Raw genomic sequence first — 18,372 nt, 5'->3', positions numbered from 1 at the left:
GTCTACCAGCCGCCTACTACTGGAGCCACTCTGAAGTTTATCTCGGGAATCCCACTCTTGCTTCGTCGGATCCATCGCATTGGCACGTGGGGCTCACTGTTGTCAGCACTTCTGTCAGTACACAAGAAACGTTTCATCAAGGTGATTGTGTGAACTTGCTGGAATGTACTTATTTTAATAGAATTTGCAATTTAGTTCAACTAAAGGTGCCATGTAACTACTCTTCGATTAAAACTTTAAAAGACCATTTTTCAAAAAAGTCCAGAGCTGTTTTAAGCAAGAGTAAGTAGGCTTGTGGAAATGATTCCATGGCCTTTCAGAACGCCTGGCAGGACAAGAAGTTTAGTGTGTTTGTTAAGTGGGTCTTCTTATTTCATATAAACATGTTTCTTGAATATGCACTGTATAAAAAGTACAATGTTATATGAACCTATCGTAATTACCTGTTTATGAAATTCCTGAGCATAGAAATCATAGTCTTTTATATAAATGTGGAAAATAGGATTGCAGTAGGACCTGAATTTATGTTATTTTTGTTACTGTTTTGCACTTTATTCACAATGATGATAGATGGACCTCACAGACAGAATACTGTCCTTTGGTAAAGAGGTCCAGAATACATGCCAGGTATTTTCTAGTTTTTGAATATTTGTTTCTTAAAGACTAAGGAAAGTATAGATAAATGATGTCCAGAGGTTTAACAGATGTTTCTTGAGTAGCTGTGTTGAGTGTTATAGAAACAATTAAATAAAAAGACAAAAGCCTTAATTTTAGGAATGAGCCCATCCTCTGGTAGATAACTCTTTATCATTTGTGTACAAATGAAAGATTAGGGAATGATGATAGGTTTTTCTTTACTATTTCATTCTCAAGCAAAAGTAGGATAGTTAAAATATACAGTAGTTCCCACTTATCCATGGTTTCGCTTTCCACGGTTTCAGTTTCCATTGGTCACCTGTGGTCTGGAAATACTAAATGGAAATTTTCAGAAATACACAATTTGAATTGAATGTCATTCTAAGTAGCATGATGAAATCTCACCCCATCCCGTTCCACCTTGCCCACCCCAAGACCTGAATCACCCATTTGTCCAGGACATCCACTCAGTACACGTGCTACCTGCTAGCCACGTAATAGCTGTCTTGGTTGTCAGCTCAGCTGTCTAGGTATCACAGTGCTTATATTGAAGACACCCTTATTTTACTTAATAATGACCCCTAAAGCACAAAAGTAGTAATGCTGGCAATTGTGGTGTGCCAAAGAGAAGCTGTAAAGTGCTTTCTTTAAACGAAATGGTGAAAGTTCTGACTTAAAAAGAAAATATTGCTGAGGTTGCTAAGATCTGCAGTAAGAATGAATCTTCTATGAAATTGTGAAGGAAAAAGGATTCTGTACTAGTTTTGCTGTCACATCTCAAACAGCAGAAGTTATGGCTTAGCTGGTAAGTGCTTAGTTAAGATGGAAAAGGCTTTAAATTTGTGGGTGGGGGACATGAACAAAAAAGTGTGTTCCGATTGACAGCCGTATGTTGTGTCAGAAAATACTGAGCCTATACAAAGACTTCAGCCAGGGGTACCCTGAAATGGGTGACACCAAGCAAGTAAGGATGGTACACAGGTCTAAGAATAGGTTTGGCATGTTATCACTTCATGTCATCACAAGAAAAGGAAAGGTGAGTATAGTATAATAAGATATTTGCATAACTTTTCTTACAGTATATTTTGATAATTCTATTTTATTAGCTATTACTCTCTTACTGTGCCTAATTTATAAATTAAAGTTTATCATGGGTATGTATGTATAGGAAAAAACATTGTATATGTAGGATTTGGTACTATCTGTAGTTTCAGTCATCCACTTGGAGACTTGAAAATTATCCCCCATGGATAAGGGGGTACTGCTGTAGGTAGAAAGAGAGAAGTGAGTGATTTATTATCTTTGGGGAAAAGTTGACTGCTTTATTTATAATCTTTGAACATATATTGTTCAATGTTTGTTCTATCTCAACACATGTAAAAAGGGTGCAAAAAATCCTAATTAGAGGTGAAGAGGAAAATCCAGTTTACCTGTCTTTTTGTATACTTAGCATAGTTTTGTTTTCCTCCTACATTAAATCTTTCCAGTACATCTGGAGGTGTTCAGTTTTTTATTCCAAATGCCCCAGCTATTCTAAACTATATCCAAAATACAGCTGAGTCAGGCTGTATCCCAAACTACAGTCTGATATTTGTTCACATTTATCATATAAAGAAAAAACTTAGATGCAATAACAAGAAACTCTGGAACTTCATGACTTTATTCCATTTGTAGTTTCTGGGCAGCAACATCTTGACTGCAGTACAGTTCAATCAATAATATCAATACATGGTTTTTGACTAAGATCATAATGACCAGTTCCGTGGCTGTTCGAGAACAATAAGGTGTGATGCTCTCCTAAAATATTTTATGACACTTTTCCCTTACGTTTACTCATGACACTGGTAATTTTAGTTTTTGTTAGGTTGCTTTTAGTCCTCGGGAATGTTTTCCTGGCAGCTTCCTGGCAGCCTCTTTTGCACAATGTTTGTAGAATTGTTGAGGTGTGGAAGGTGTTCTGTGTACGCAAACACAGAGCTGGCTTTTGCCACGTTCTGTTTTACCCCATGGCCTCCACAAAGGTGTCATTTATGCAGGACATTTTCCTTTGGGATGTTTCCTGCAGCTTTTGGCCATTTCCGACTTTAATGAAGCATTCAATTTTGGATAAACTTCTGCTTCACAGCTACATATTTGGTTCTTTGGTGTCAATATTTATGAAAGTAAATGCTAGAATAAATATCTGTGCTCACTTATTTCTGAAACCTTCATTCTTTTGAGCCTTTGATTCTGGGTTTATTCTAGAGAAGTGTAGTTAGTTGTGTATTTCCCAGTCAACAAAATGTTCACCCTCACTGGATTTAGGGACACATTGTAAGGGGAAATAAAGTTTGTAGGCTGGATTTCATTTACTAGATTCTATGCGTTAAGCAAATCAGTGGTACTAGATATGTTTCAGTACAGATGTCTGTTTATCATTTGCCTGGCAGTCATATCTTATTAAGATTAAACAGTTGTACTTTTCCTGGGCCTTTCTCCCTAAATCTCTACATTTAACCATGGAATTAACTACTTAACCCTAGTATTACGCTATCATGAGCTAATCTCTAGTCATTATTACCTAAGCAAAGTGTTTATATCTTCAACTTAAGTTTGAGTCTTACTTTTGTTTTTAAATTGTATGTTGTCAAAATATATTTAGATTTTGAATTCTATAAATTTTTAGTATAGCTATCATGAGAAATTCTTATTTGTCAAGGAGACTGTTGTCATTATTCTTTATTCAGATAGAGATATGAAAGCTGACAATTTTTTTTTTGCAGATTCCTGTTCAGAATCAGGAACTGTAGTCATCACACAGATTTCTAAAGATCTCCTTTTACAGAGTATAAAATTGATTGTCCTTCTCCAGTTGTGGTAAGACCTTTATTCCAGAATGTTAATAGTCATAATCAATTCTCTCTTGGCCTTGAAAATTATTTTAGGACTCTTTGTTCTCTATTGATGTGCCCACTAGATGATGGGATTATGTGGAAAGAGCCTGGTTATTTTTGTCCCTTCAAAGGAGAAGCCCTTTTAAATTTGGCCCCTTGCAAGGTGAAGGTCCTCTCAAGGCTCCTTTCCATCTCGTCGTGTTGACATAACTCCCTCTGCAAGCTCCTCAGGCCATTGCCCTACCATTTATTTCTCATGGTAAACTCCACCTTTCCTCACTAAAGGCATTCTTCTCACTCAGGCCTTTTCTGGTTCTTGCTGCAGGCTTCTGTTGGAGATACTTTGAAGCTTTGCTCCGTCATTGCCAGCTCCAGTGGGAGTGGATGGCAAGCATTCTACTGATGCAGTGATTATGGATACCCCATTTCAGTTAGTTTCTTCTCTAGATTAGACAGGAGCTGTTTTTGGACTTGGTTATCTGGGAAGAAAGTGTGCCTATCTAAGGCTAGCATCAGTTTTTCTGAGTCAGCACAATGAAAATATTGGAAGGATATTAAAATTTAAGAAAATAAATATGTGTATCTGGTTCTAGGAGGAATTTAATAACCCATATTTAGTTATCAGATACTCTATGAATTCATAGTCTTAAATTCACATGTGCTGAAAAGAAAAGTATGAATTTCTGATTCTTCTCTGTACATTTATTTTTAAGGCAAGATGAAGATTTGCCTTGGAGATATCGAGCTGCTGTCTTCTTTCAAAGTTACTGCCTGTATGGCTCACTCCTCCCAGCAGTCCTTACATTAATTCCTCCCCAAACTGTTGGTTGTATGATGCTTACACTCTGATAGATTCTGGGGTTTTTTTTTAATCCTCACCCGAGGATATGTTTTTATTGATTTTAGAGAGAGGGGGAGGAAGAGGGGTGAGAGAGAGAAATGTCAGTGGTTGCCTCCCATCTGCCACCCCACCTTCCTGACTGGGGATCGAACCCACAACTTAGATATGTGCCCTGGCTAGGGATCAAACCCACCATCTTCCAGTGTATGGGATAATGCTTCAACCAGTTGACCCACTCAGCCAGGGTGCTCTGATAGATTCTTCAGGAATGACTCGTAGGAACTATATTCTGCATACTTTATGTAGCAAGAACTAAGATACGATAGTTTTTAAAAATATTTTTTATTTTATTTTTAGAGAGTGGGGAAGGGAGGGAGAAAGAGGACAGAAATATCAGTGTGTGGTTGCCTTTTACATGGCCCCCTGACTGGGAATGGAACCAGTGACCCTTTGGTCTGCAGCCTGCGCTCTTTCCGCTGAGCTACCCCAGCCAGGGCAGATAACTAGAATTTTTATCAATGGCTCTTATACTTGAAGGTTACTTTAGCTTTATTCAAATGTGTTTGATGTAGGCTGTTCTGGATTATTTTCCCTAGGTATATGTATGTTCTTGGAACATGCCATTTCCAGTTATATTTTTATTATAGTTCTTAGTATTTTTGGTTTTTATTACTTTGGTCTTCGGGGACTCCTATTAGACATATGTTGGGTTGTCTTGCTTATGTTACATATTAATCATTTTATTTTGAAATCTTTTTGCTTCATGTTTTTTAATTCTAAAGTCTGTCTTATGTTCTCTCTTCTCTTTCTGTTAAGGTATTACCCAATGTGTTTCTTGTAACTTAGTTTTCATTACTGGCATAGGTTTTCCTTTTATTTCATATGTTTCTTCAACTTTGTCATCTCTATTTTCATATCTTCCTTGCCCTCAAACACAAAATTTCTGAGTTCTAATTCTGAGGCTTTTCATTGCTTCTATCATTAAAAAAATTTATTTAGCTTATTTTGAACTATGAGGTTACAGTTTTCACATTATATAGACATGTACTTCTGGTATGCATATGTTAGCCATAGGGACATCATTTATTCTTTGTGCCCTTTTATGATATAATTTTGTGGGATTAGTCTGCTATTTTTGTCTGTTGCTGACTTTTTAAGTGAAATGAATTTTCCTGTACATTTAGGAGGGAGGGAGCATTCAGGATACTTTTTCTAGCTTCAGAGTTCCAATCCTTCCACTTCAGTTGTTTCTGTAAAATGACTTAAAAAAAAATCTCTTTCTTATATGATCCCAGCCTCCTTGACTTTCTTCTCCAACTCTGTCTCAACTATCTCTTTTCTTTGGGGTTTTGTTGTTTGTGGGTTTTTTGGTCATTGTTCTGTTCAATTTGGATTCAACTCCCAGTAATTTCTCCTCAGCATTGGACTCTAGTGGAAGCAATTTTTGTTTGTGAAATTTGGGACTAGCCATAGTGCTACAGCATGTCAGACTTTATTCACTTGGTGTCCTCTTGCACTCATTTGAAATTTGGATCCTGTCGAACCCTTCCCAATTTTGTCTACTCTTCTCAGAATCACACTTTACATTCACCCATTAATAATTGGTGGTCTTTTATTTGTAGGACCATCAGAAGCCCAAGGGCTTTCCCTCTGCTGCCTCTCACTAATTTTTTAAAATTACTTTATTGTTGTTCAAGTACAGTTGTCTGCATTTACTAAGTGAAATAAGCCAGGCAGTTAGGGACAAATACCATATGATCTCACCTTTCAGTGGAACCTAATCAACAAAACAAACAAGCATGCAAAATATAACTAGAGACATTGAAATTAAGAACAATCTCACTAATTTTTTATGGTTTTTCTCTGTTTGCTTACATTTGAAGTTTTTGTGGGGCTACTTTGTGACATTGCTGTGTGATACTGAATCTTTAGTTTGGCTATCCTCATCTCTCTGTCTGTTGTTACAAGGAGATTTAAAATCTTTTCTGCTATCATCTTTCTCACTTTTAGAATATTTTGACAAAACTTTTACATAAGGAACTCTCTTGAATATTGAGATACTTATTGCTATACTTAATGGACAAACAATGCTACATATATTAGAAACTTGCCAAGATGCTAAAATGAAAACTAAGAAACAGGTTAGTATTATGAAGTGAAACTGTTACTGGGGATAAATATAGAGTGGTGTGTGTGTGTGTGTGTGTGTGTGTGTGTGTGTGTGAGAGAGAGAGAGAGAGAGAGAGAGAGAGAGAATGTTTCTGTCTGTGTGGATATATTGTATATCCCAAATAAAAGCAGCTGAAATTTTTAGTAGTTACCTCTACTAGAAGAATGAATTTTTTCTGTCTTTAACTTTCTTCCTTTTTTCTCATTAAAAGGTAAACTTTGGGGAAAATGCCTTTTATAATCACAAGTTCAGGAAAATTATTCCCTACTTTGAAAATCAAGGACTTTTATTAGTAATATTAATATTAATCTAATATTAGATTGTCATACTGTGGTCAAGATACTGCCGATTCTGTAGCCTTTATTGTAATCTTTTTTGTTTGTTTTTCTTTTTAATTTGGGATATAATAGTGAATCAGTCTCATTTGGGTAAAAAAAATTTCCAAGCTCTATCAATACTTTTTAACTAGAAGTTAAGTACTGTGAAACAAAATTTTGGGATATACTCAGTGTTCTGATTAAAGGAATATTTACTTTCCTTTCACTTACAATGTTGCTTTTTATCTTTGATCCTCTTGTTTTGGTTACTTTGTAGTTGCTAATACTTTGTGATTATTTCTTGAACATTGAGCCCTTTAGTCCTAATGGATTTTAGATGTTTGGAATCTCTATTACTGGAATTAATCGGAAATTTGTAAAGCTTGTGGAACCATCAACTAATTATAGCTTTGCCAGGGTTCCTTAAACGACTACCATTTGCAAGGAGAAAAAAATGAACTTAATAATCTTTAGCATCTTATCTGCCATATATGTAATTTTTGTAGATGTAGATTTCAAATGTCAGAGCTCCATAATTTGTTGTGTACTCTTACAATGTGCCATCTTAGTGAAGTTTGCTTTACAACCTTGATCCAGAATATACTCTTTTGGGTGTTCTTTGAAAATAGGCTGATGGCCTTCCTCCAAGTGGCCTGTTTCAACTTATGTGCCGTTTGTCACAGGTTAGAGTGAGCTGTAACCTAAAGAATCATTCCTAAATGCCTGCCTGACTACATTTTTTAACTGTTTTTCCTAACAGACCTCAAGTTACAGGCTGCGTCAGGCCTCATTTGGTCAAAAGCATGTTTGTTTCTCTTGTCAGCTTCTTGATTGGTTCCTTTCCAGATTTCTGTGGGGCAGCCATATGGTCATTTCTGCATGTTTTCTAGATTGCTCCTGTGGCAGGATTCCAGGTCTGGTTGATTAGTGTTTCAGAATCTACTCACATTGAGATGGCTTTAGTTTTTGCCCTTTAGTTCTATTTTAGATAGCATATTCATATGTAGTGTCCTTCTTGTTTCTTATCTGAAGTTCATTTGGTTTTGATGATTTCATTTTATGTGGCACATATATTTTGGCAAATTTTCATCTTCTTACATGTCAAGGAAGAAAGACCTATAAAGGCCATTGGTGAAGTGCCTAGACTATGCTAATTTTGGAAAGCTGAACCTAGTAATAATTCTACTAGGTGATCAATATTAATGTACGTTAGACTGGCTAAGAAGCATACCAGTCTCCTTTTTATATTTTTAAATTCTTATTTGTACAGTTCTTAAAATTTTTTAAAATTTATTTTGGTAACAATGTTAAAACAAAAATTATTCATGACACTTGTTAAAGAATGGTAAGGCAGACTTTCTTTAGGGAGACAATCACAACTCTGAATATAACATGGAAGGGTGGGAAATTATAGCCAAGGAGCAGAGTATGTGTGTGGGGGTGGGGTGGAGAGGCAGGGGTCAGTGGATGGAAAACCACTGAGAGGAAAGATTGCGGTAAGGGAGGATTCTGGCTAAACAGACCTAACAGGATTGTTGCTAAAGGCAGGCCAGGTGATCAGACATCACCTGGGGGTGATGGAGGATGAAGAGCCTGATCAGATGTCAAGGGTGATTAGTTACCGAGGGTGGGGAGTTCCGGTTAAACTGACTTAGTAAGATTCTTGCTAAAATTGGACAATGCAGAGGTGAACACAGACACTCCAAAGCTAGGGCCTAGTTAAGAAGAGTTTAGAGAAACCTGACTAAAGTTTGGTGGAGGAGACTCTTCCTCAGTGATACTACAGCTTGAAAAGGGAACTTGAGCCAATTTATCCTTAACCTCAGTGAACCAATAGCAGGAAAATTTCCTGTTATTTATTTATGGCTCTTCTTGATGTCTACTAGATTAGGAACTGCTGTACCATTTCAGGATACTGTAAGTGGAAGAAAAGCAACTTTCTGCCTTGTATTCAATCTCTGCTCAATGAATTTATTTTCATTGGTGATGACTGAAACTGTAATGTGAATGAGTTAAGTTGGACATCATGAATAACCATTGGTTTTGTATTAAAGATAAGATTGTTTAATAAATTAGCTATAACATTTTCAGACTTGGGCTTCAATTTTTAACCAAATTAATTATTAAAATCTAAGTTTTACTTTGCTCATATATTTGATTTAATTTTGCTCTGACACTTTCATTTTATAAAGGAACCCACTTAATATATTTTTTCAGGCTTATATTTTTCAGGAAGTAAATTTTATTGTAGTTAACTTTTATTTGCATGCAAAATGCCCTATTTGGGTGGGAGAGTCTCTTTCCAAAAGCAGCTATTTTCAGCTTTGTCTTTGTCTCATTTTTCTAGTGTTCCTAATCATTCCGCTTAGAGTGCTCTGTATTTAGGTTTGAAGTTTCTTATTGCTCTGGCTGGCATTGAGTTTAGAACATGAACTTTTAAAGGAGATGACTAGATGTTTAAATTGATTATATTCTAGAAGGTTAGCTGCTAGTTGTAGATTTCAAAGACCTGGTTGACTATTTTGCAGCAGGATTATAGTTAAAATTTTCAGTGCCTCTACATGGAGTAGGTTATTGTCCAAAAGGATTTTATTTTTGAGCACCTACAATTCTAAAGGATCTAGTTCTAATCCTTCAGACATCGGTTCCTAAGCTTTTAGTAGTAGCATTAGAGTCACCTGAGATGCTTATTAAAAATTTTGTTTTCTGGGTCCTCACTACCAGAGAATCATGTCATTGATGAGAAATTGGGGCCCAGAAGTGAGCATTTTTAAAAAAACATCTCACACTTGGAGACACATTGCTTTTAGATCGCAGTGGTTCCCAACCCTGGTGATGTATCTGAATCAGTCTAGTATGGCTGAAAAATATGTTGCTACCTGGCTCCACCCTATAACTGTTTAATTAGGATCTCTGGGAATGTGGCTCATTAACTTGCATTTTTAACAAGGTGCATAGTAATCCTTATACAGAAAACCACATCTCAGGATCCCATCCTTGATCTGTGGCTTAGTCCAGCTAGGAGTTGCCTAAGGGCCTTGTGCCTTTTTGTTCTAGGATCTCTCAAAATCTAATTTCTTGGTGAAATCTTAGAAAACTTTCTATTACTTCTCAGACATGACCAGATGTTGACGTTGTAGTGGCTAAAAAGCATCGCCAATTTTTAACATTCTTTTTAAAAAATATTTTTAATCCCCACCCAAGGTTATGTTTATTAATTAGAGAGAGAAAGAAAAAAAGAGAGAGAAACATCAATGTGAAAGAGAAACATGGATCAGCTGCCTCCTGTTTGAGCCTGATCAGGGATCAAATCTGCAACCTTTTGGTGTATGTGGGGCAATGCCCCAACCAACCTGGCCAGGGATTTAATATTTTTTTGTTAACATTCTTCTAAATCAATAGTAAGTAATAAGACACACACACATACACCCATATGTATGTATGTTTGTATTACAAATCTTAATGGCTGTTTTCACTTTGGACATTAACAAGTTAGGTAATAAATTTTGCTCTGTTAACTGTTAAAAGATAAAAAGGTTTTACACACTTCAGGATCTTAATTTCAAGACAAAATATTACATATGTGTGTTCTGTCTGATACTGTTGGCTAGCATTGTTAATGTGATGTTTTTATATACAAGGTAGTTATTTAATATGAATTCTGTGAGGTAAACTACTGGGAAACTTGATATTAGTACTTAGTTATCTTAAACATTTTACTGAATTTTATATCTTGTGGATTCTTTATGATCATAGTCAATGATGGGTTTTGAACGAAGTAAGAAGCAGTTTGTCCTTGGTGTTGGTGCTATAATAGGCAAGTTTCATGGAGTTCCAGTGCTTATACACTTGTTGAAGTAGTAGTAGTTTTTTTCTAAAGGTTTAAATAAGTTGTAATTTAAATGAGTTAAAATTTAAACTTAATTTTTTTTTTAAGTTTAGGTGTGCCTTGCTTATGTAATCAATGTTAAGGGAAAGCTTTGGTTAGTAATCATTAATTGAGAGCTAAACACAGACAACTGACTGTTTTTATTTGCTTTTGCAGACTAAATTAGCTATTTCATCCTTATGAATGTAGGATGAAAAGATTGGAGTATGTTAAAGTCCAAGAAAAGAATGGGAGCAGTTATTTTACTATCTGTGTTGGTTTACATTCTGTATGGATACATTATGGCAGTCAAAACTACTGCATCCTCTTTACCAGGTGGTATGATTGGTTTGGAAGGTGTGGTGGCTTATTTCATATTATTCTGTAGCTAAAGTTCTTAAATTTTTCAGCATTCAGTAACTATTACTTTAAATTACAGGAATTTTATTTAACTTTGTTAATTTTCCACTACAAATTCACTTCTTAAAGACAGATTACCAAGCTCACTAACTAGCCATCTTCAGTTATTGCCTCTGAAGAAAAATGGCTGTTGGGAACAAATTAATTTAACATTATATTACATTATTCTTGCAGTTAGATATTAAGCATTCATTGCCTGTTTAGAACAAGATCTGTTTTGATATTCAGAGTTAGCTAATACAGTTTGTTGTTTTTAAACAAGTTGAATTTTAATTGGCTGTTAGAGAGCAAGAATCGTTTTGTATTAGTCCTGAGTAGGTGCCCCAGAGGAGCCGCAGGCCCACCAACTGCTACTGCCATGTGGCTTGCTGTTCAGGGAGGGGAGGGGGAGGGAAGCTCAACCTGTAGATGAGTGTAATGAAGAAACCTTTTTGCACACTGCTGCTATGAACAGTCATTTTCTGGTCCTAACAATGATGACAGTGCTGGAAATAGATGTGACTTAATTTAACTGTCATTTTCCACTGCTGAACTGAGTTAGTCTGTAGTTTACTCTCAAATAGTTAAGTAAGAGATGTTCAGGACTGCTAAGTGGCATGGCAAGCCTCTTACTCCTTCTTAAAAGCCTCCCTTGGTGTAGAGAGCACCGTTCTTGCTGTCTGCTGCTGAATTTATTTTTGTCTTGTTTGTCTTCCTATCCTTCATTGGTGTGTATGTGTCATACATATGTTTTATACTGTAGTTTAATTATACATATATTTCCCCCAACCAGAATGTAATCTCCTGAGAGGAGTCTAAACCTTATTTTGTAATTCCCCTTTGTTCATGGAACAGTGCTTTGCATATAGTAGACATTCAGCAAGTTTTATTTAGTAATAATGTTTACCGGTTTCTCCACTTAAGAATGTACTATTTTCCTGATGCCTGCTTAGCTTAAGTAATTAAAATAAGTATGTATTTTATTGATTTTCTTTGATACTTTACATATATAATTAAATATTTACTTTAGCTCTTACAAATTAATTCAAAGATTGACTATACATACTAATGTATGTTTCTAGTTGATAACAAGTGCTCTTGTTTTAGCTACTTGAATTGAGGTCACTGTGTACTAATTAGTAGAGAAATATTGTCATCACTTAATTAAAAACTAAATACATATTCTGATCACAATTGTAATTATGAAATAAAAAATGTACTGTGTCAAAGATACAAATAATGCAAAACCAGTTAATTTTTTATTGCATTAAATTGTAAAATCTGAGTTGGTAGATGATAATACAACAAATTAAATAAATAAAAACTTGAGCGATTTCAAAGCTTAGATGTTGATGAAGCAGTTAAAAACCAACTCATTGCCATGATTATTTGTGTAATAGGAACAAGAATAATCATCTTATTGGCATAGAATTGCACTGTTTATGATAAATCTTTTGATAAATCTAAGGCCCTAGTGATATTTGATAAGTGTGGTTATTAGAGCTAATCATATCTTGGAAGAGAACCTTCCTTGCCAGTTTTTAAACTTACTCTGAATTTTTACCTTTCAAATTGTTTATTTGAAATTTTCAAATAAATTTGACATATTTTTTGAAATTTTCCTGTTACGTGGAATGGTGAGAATCTTTCTTTTCAAGTATATGATTGAAATATAACCTTTGAAGTATTTTGACTGTTACACTTTAATTTATTTTAATGATGTCTGCTTGAATGAATTTGACACAAAGATATGGACACTGTTGTCCTAACTTAATTTTTCTTTTTAAGATGAGCCTTCCTTCCTTTCCTCCTTCCTTCCTTCCTTCCTTCCTTGGTATGTGCGGTGCTTGTCTACACATCCTTAACACAGATAAGCATGGGGTTATATCATAGAATTAGACCAAGCTAACTAGACAATTTATAGATTAAATTTAGCCCAATTTCATATCCCTTACCCAAGGGTCTTCACATTGAAGCGAGTAAGGCCCATTGAGATATAGGAAGAAAATATCATGACTGATTTTCTAATTTTTATACATGTGTATCTTATGTTTTTTTCATACATATGCATTTCTGTTTTGTCTGTTTTATAATATATATCATATTAGTATTCTAGTACATAATCTCATTTATAAATAAATAACTACACATGTTCCTGCATGCTTACATATTCACTGTGGGATTACTTAAGCAAAAAAACGTGAAGACCATGGTCCTAACATAGCTAACCATAGAGAGTGGACACTAAGTGGAGAACATGTGATTTTTAGGAAGTGATAAGCAGAGGTTTAGTGATTTAAAATATAATAAAATTTTGTAAACATAGAATATTTTGTGCAGATCAAGGGGCTCCTTTATAAGGTCTTTTTAAACATTTTATTATTTATGCTAGTACAGTTGTCCCACATCTTTCCCCTTTGTCCCCCTCCACTCAGCCCCCTTTATGCCTCTCTCTACACGTGCAGTTATTTCCGCTGATACTCAGATTCAGAGTCAACTAACATAGTTTCCCTCAGGCAGACCCCACACTGTCATCCATGTCCATTGGTCCTGCTTGTATGTTCTTTGGCTACTCTATTCCCTATGCATTACTTTATAACTCCCTGGCTTCTCTGTAACTACCAATTTATTTTTACTAATCCCTTCACCTTTTTTACCCATTCCCCTGACCCCCCTCCATCTGGCAACCATCAAAACATTCTCTGTGTCTATGATTCTGTTCTGTTTTTTTATTTATCTTGTTTTCAGATTAAATTGTTGATATGTATTGTCATTTTATTGTTCATATTTTTGGTCTTCTTAAAGAAGACCCTTTAAAATTTCATATAATAGTGGTTTGGTGATAATGTACTCCTTTAGCTTTTACTTGTCTGGGAAGCTCTTTATCTGTCTTTCTATTCTAAATGATAGCTTTGCTGTGTAGAGCAATCTTGTTGTAGGCCCTTGCTTTTCCTAACTTTGAGTATTTCTTGCCAATTCCTTCTAGCCTGCAGAGTTTCTTTTGAGAAATCAGCTGATTGTCTTATGGGGATTCCCTTGTAGGTAACTGCTTTTCTGTTACTGCCTTTAGGATTCTCTCTTTGTATTTAACCTTTGGCATTTTAATTATGATGTGTCTTGGAGTGGTCCTCTTTGGATCCATCTTGTTTGAGATTGTGCTTCCTGGACTTACATGTCTGTTTCCTTCACCAAGTTAGGGAAGTTTTCTTTCATTATTTTTTTTTTTCAAATAAGTTTCCAATTTCTTGTTCTTCTCCTTCTGGCACCTCTACAGTGTGAACGTTGGTACTCTTAAAGTTGTCCTAGAGGCTTCTTACACTATCCTCATTTTTTGGATTCTTTTTCCTTATCGCTGTTCTGATTGCTTGTTTTTTGCTTCCTATGTTCCACATCACTGATTTGATCTTCAGCTTCGTGTTCTCTACTGTTGTTCCCCTTTTAAAATTGCTCTTTATGTCAATTAGTGTATCCTTTGTTTCTGACTGTACCTTTTTTATAATTAACTCATTATAAAACATCAAAAATGCTCCCTGTTTATTTACCAAGCTAGAAGGAGCTTTAATAGCTATAAGTACACTACATACAGCTTTTTAAATAGTTGGGAGCAATTTTTTAGCCTGAAGTTTGCCACATATAATAGCTTTTTATTTTCTGGTTATTGCTGATCTTTATGTAGGCCTTTTTAAGTTTAGTGGTGAACTACTATAAATGTTGGCTCTTTTGCGAGGAGGGTGGATCATCTGTTTTGTCTTTTGTTTCTTCCTGGTGGAGGGTATGTACAGTAGCTTTTAAATTTTTAAAACAAATTGTTATAAATCATGTTTTGAGCAACACATTAATTTTTTGTTTCCCAAAGCTGCTAAAAATTTGTATGTATTGCTTTTACATCCAAAAAAGGTTTTTAGAAGAATTAATAGAAATAACTTCTAGTAGTAGAACTGAAAATAGTCTACGTATTTTCCAAATTACTTATGGGGGAAGGAGGTAAGAAGAAAGAAGAAAAAAACAGTAAAACAGAAAACAAGTAGCAAGGAAGCATTACAACACAGGGAAAAAAATTACATGACGCGTCCAATCAGAATTGTTATATCCATAAACATAAGTGAGATAAACTTACCTTTTATGAAAAGTCTTATTACAAAGGTTTTTTTCAAAAAGCCTAATTATATGCTGTATACAAGAGACTCACGTAAACAAAATGATTCAAAGAAATAAAAAATGAAAGAATAGGCATACCAGGCAAATTGTAATAGAAAGAAAGCCTAAGGGCATCATAATGTTTAATTTGACAGAGTTTAAAAGTAAAAAGTAATAAATGGAACAGATTAAAATGGCAAAACATATTGACAGTGTATATTAATATGAACCAAGTTATATTATATTATAAAATATAAATTATAAAAATTGTAAGAAATAAAGGAAATTGTTAGATCTCAATAGTAGTTCAGAAACTGTGGACTATTCCTCTAAGTCTGTGACAGATCAAGTTGATAATTACATTATTCCTATATTCTATATTTTTATTTTAGTTTATGTACATGACAATGAACTGTATATTCTGAAAACAAAATATGTCTTCTCCATGATTCATGAAATGTATACAAAATTTACCACGTTTTTGGTCACAAAGAAAATTGCAGATAATTCCAAAGAGCAGAAATAGGCTGTCCTTGGTACTCTGACTATGGTGAAATCAAATTAGACCTAAGCAGTGAAGACAGGGAGGAAGTTTAGAAATTTTCAGATCTTTTGTTATATCAAAGAAGTCAAAACTGCAGTTGTAAAATATATAAAAATATAGTAACATTAGCATATACTATATTTTCTTTTGTTTTCTGATTTTAAAAACCATTCTGGTTTTAGGAAGACAGTTAAAAGACAGCATTCTGTAACAAATGTTTCCTGAGCCTCTGTAATGTGCAAGGCATTTGCCTGATGTGAGATATAACTCTGAGTAAGACTGTGAGCCTTGGATTCTGTAATCCACTGGATTTTATTATAGAACGTACATCAAATTATTTGAGATACATAGATAAAAAATCTGTAGTTCAGTATGATCATTTTAATTTTCAACAGAGGTACTTATGGTACCCATATGGAGAGAAGTAGATTGTCCTAGTGTTTTGATTGAACTGTGTAGAATGTCTGGAGATCTTGAATCCTTTTTACCTCTCTCACCTGTTAGCAGTTCTGTTTCATTGGGTCATTCAGTTTTATCCCTCTGGGCTTCAAATTCTTCTATCAATGAGGAAGTTGAATTAAAGTATGGTGTCATTATATATGTTGTTTTTATGTAGCTGTAAATAAATTCATTAAGTAAGTATTGCGCATAAATTCCTTTTCAGTTTGTAAGGACTAATCTTATGTGCTGGTGGGGAGAATGTATCTTAAATAAGAGTTTGTCAAGTTAACAGAGAAGGAGAGAGTTCTAGCTCAGGAAATAACAGCGTATGTAGAGGTAGAGAAGGGAGTGTTTTGCAAAACTGAAGTTAGTTTGTGTGGCCCTTAGTAGTTAGCATGGGTGTATGGAGGAGTAGCAAGACATCAAACATTGAGTATGTGAGAGCCAAATTGTGAAGAATATGGGCTTTAAGTGAAAAAAATGAATACCGATAGAAATGTTTTTTAACAGTGGAAGGAGATGGCACTCTAAGATTCAGTTGAAATTGACGCAGAGATAGCAGTTAGGAAATTGGCAGTCCAGGTGAGACCTGTTAGTCTTACCAAGTAATGGCAGTGGAGATGATATACAGATTGTAAAGCAGGCCTCTAAAATAGATGGGCTTCAGAGGGTCCGTGGCAGTCCTGGAAGTGCCTGTCAAATTTAATATGTGAATTTACTTTTCTTTGGGAGGGGGTCTGTAAATTCCATCAGATCATATAAAGGGGCTCTTGGGATAAACATATATGTTGTAGGGAAAATTGATAGGATGACATTCTACAAACTATGAAGTTTAAATAATTTTAGATTTTATTTATTTGTTAGTGACTAATCTAATTTCTTTTTCACTTTTTATAGTGGACAGGCCAAAATCGCAGCAAGTTCGAACCTCTAGTACAATAAGGCGAACCTCTTCTTTGGATACGATAACAGGACCTTATCTCACAGGACAGTGGCCACGGGACCCTCATGTTCATTACCCTTCATGCATGAAAGATAAAGCTACTCAGGTAAAATAGCAAATCAACAGTTTGACTACCCTGCAGTTATTCTGTTTTGATCACAGTAAAGAAAATGTAGTTTAATCAAATATTCCTAAATTTGAAATATAATATATTCAACCAAAGAAGAAAGCTGTTTCTTTTAATGTACTTTGTTTTTTGTCATCTGGTTTTTCTAAGTTTTTAAATTATTTACTAATTAATAAAACTGTATCAGTCTGTATTACAAAGTTTTTTTAGACTTACAGCTTAATTGCTTCTCAAGAGAAATTAATATGATGAGTAACTATATTAAAAATTTTAAGTAATTTTTTTAAGAAAAGTTTGCACAGTCTTGGGAATAATTTACAAAGTATTAACATATGACTAAGGAAGTTTATGTCAGAGGTGTTTTGGGTGTTTTTTTCCCAGTTAAAAAGGATGCATTTAAATGTGAGAGAATTCAAAGGAATGAGAACATTATGCTTTGTAGGTTAGGAAAATAGAAGGATTAGAGTTTCATGTCTGAAGAATGAGGGAAGAGAAAAAGGGGGAAAATTTTGGACGTGATGTATGAGAATCTTCTCAATTTTTCTAATTTTCTAAGACAAGCTTGAAACCATGAAATTAGCTTCTTTATCATCCGTCCTACCAATTCTGCCTTTGTAATATTTTATGCCACCCCCAGTCTTTTGCTTTTTATTCTTAGCTTTGTGAGCAAAAAGATCAGTTTGAAATGGTAGGCAGTGGGATTCTGAAGTAGAAATAACTAGCAAAATTTAGAGATGTGGGCCTGGACACTTAAAAATGGACACAGATAATTCAAAACCATCTCTCTAGAGGAGCCGCATTCACAAGTGTAGGTGTAGAGTGTAAACAAAGAAGGTCAAAGGACCGGAGACTCAGTTTTTAGAAGTGCACACAAGGGAAAAGGAGAAAACTAATGTATGCACCTGGAAGCAATAGGAAGAGGAGGGAGTCAACATATACTGACTGTGTGCCATGTGCTGTGTGTTTTACATCCTGTGTTTCACTTAAGTCTCACAAGGACATTGTAAGACTGCACAGACAGGGAAGCAGAAACTCAGGGAGGTTAAGTGACTTACACAGGATCATAAAACTAGAAA

General features: G+C 34.9%; 1 protein-coding gene across 4 annotated transcripts in view; it reads left to right on the top strand.

Moving 5' to 3' along the window:
* GLCCI1 (glucocorticoid induced 1) overlaps positions 1 to 18,372 on the top strand; it is a 95,154-nt gene that overhangs the window by 15,456 nt on the left and 61,326 nt on the right. For all 4 annotated transcript variants that reach the window (XM_045827475.1, XM_045827474.1, XM_045827473.1 and 1 more), the window contains exon 2: positions 17,124 to 17,275. In XM_045827475.1, the coding sequence (XP_045683431.1) occupies positions 17,124 to 17,275 (152 nt within the window). The remainder of the gene's footprint in view (positions 1 to 17,123; positions 17,276 to 18,372) is intronic.

This window comes from Phyllostomus hastatus, unplaced genomic scaffold, assembly GCF_019186645.2.
Source record: "Phyllostomus hastatus isolate PE091 unplaced genomic scaffold, TTU_PhHast_1.1 phas_scaffold_78, whole genome shotgun sequence".
Classification (NCBI taxonomy): Eukaryota; Metazoa; Chordata; class Mammalia; order Chiroptera; family Phyllostomidae; genus Phyllostomus; species Phyllostomus hastatus.
Note: the sequence above shows the minus strand (reverse complement) of the source record. Positions and strands in the feature narration are given on the sequence as shown.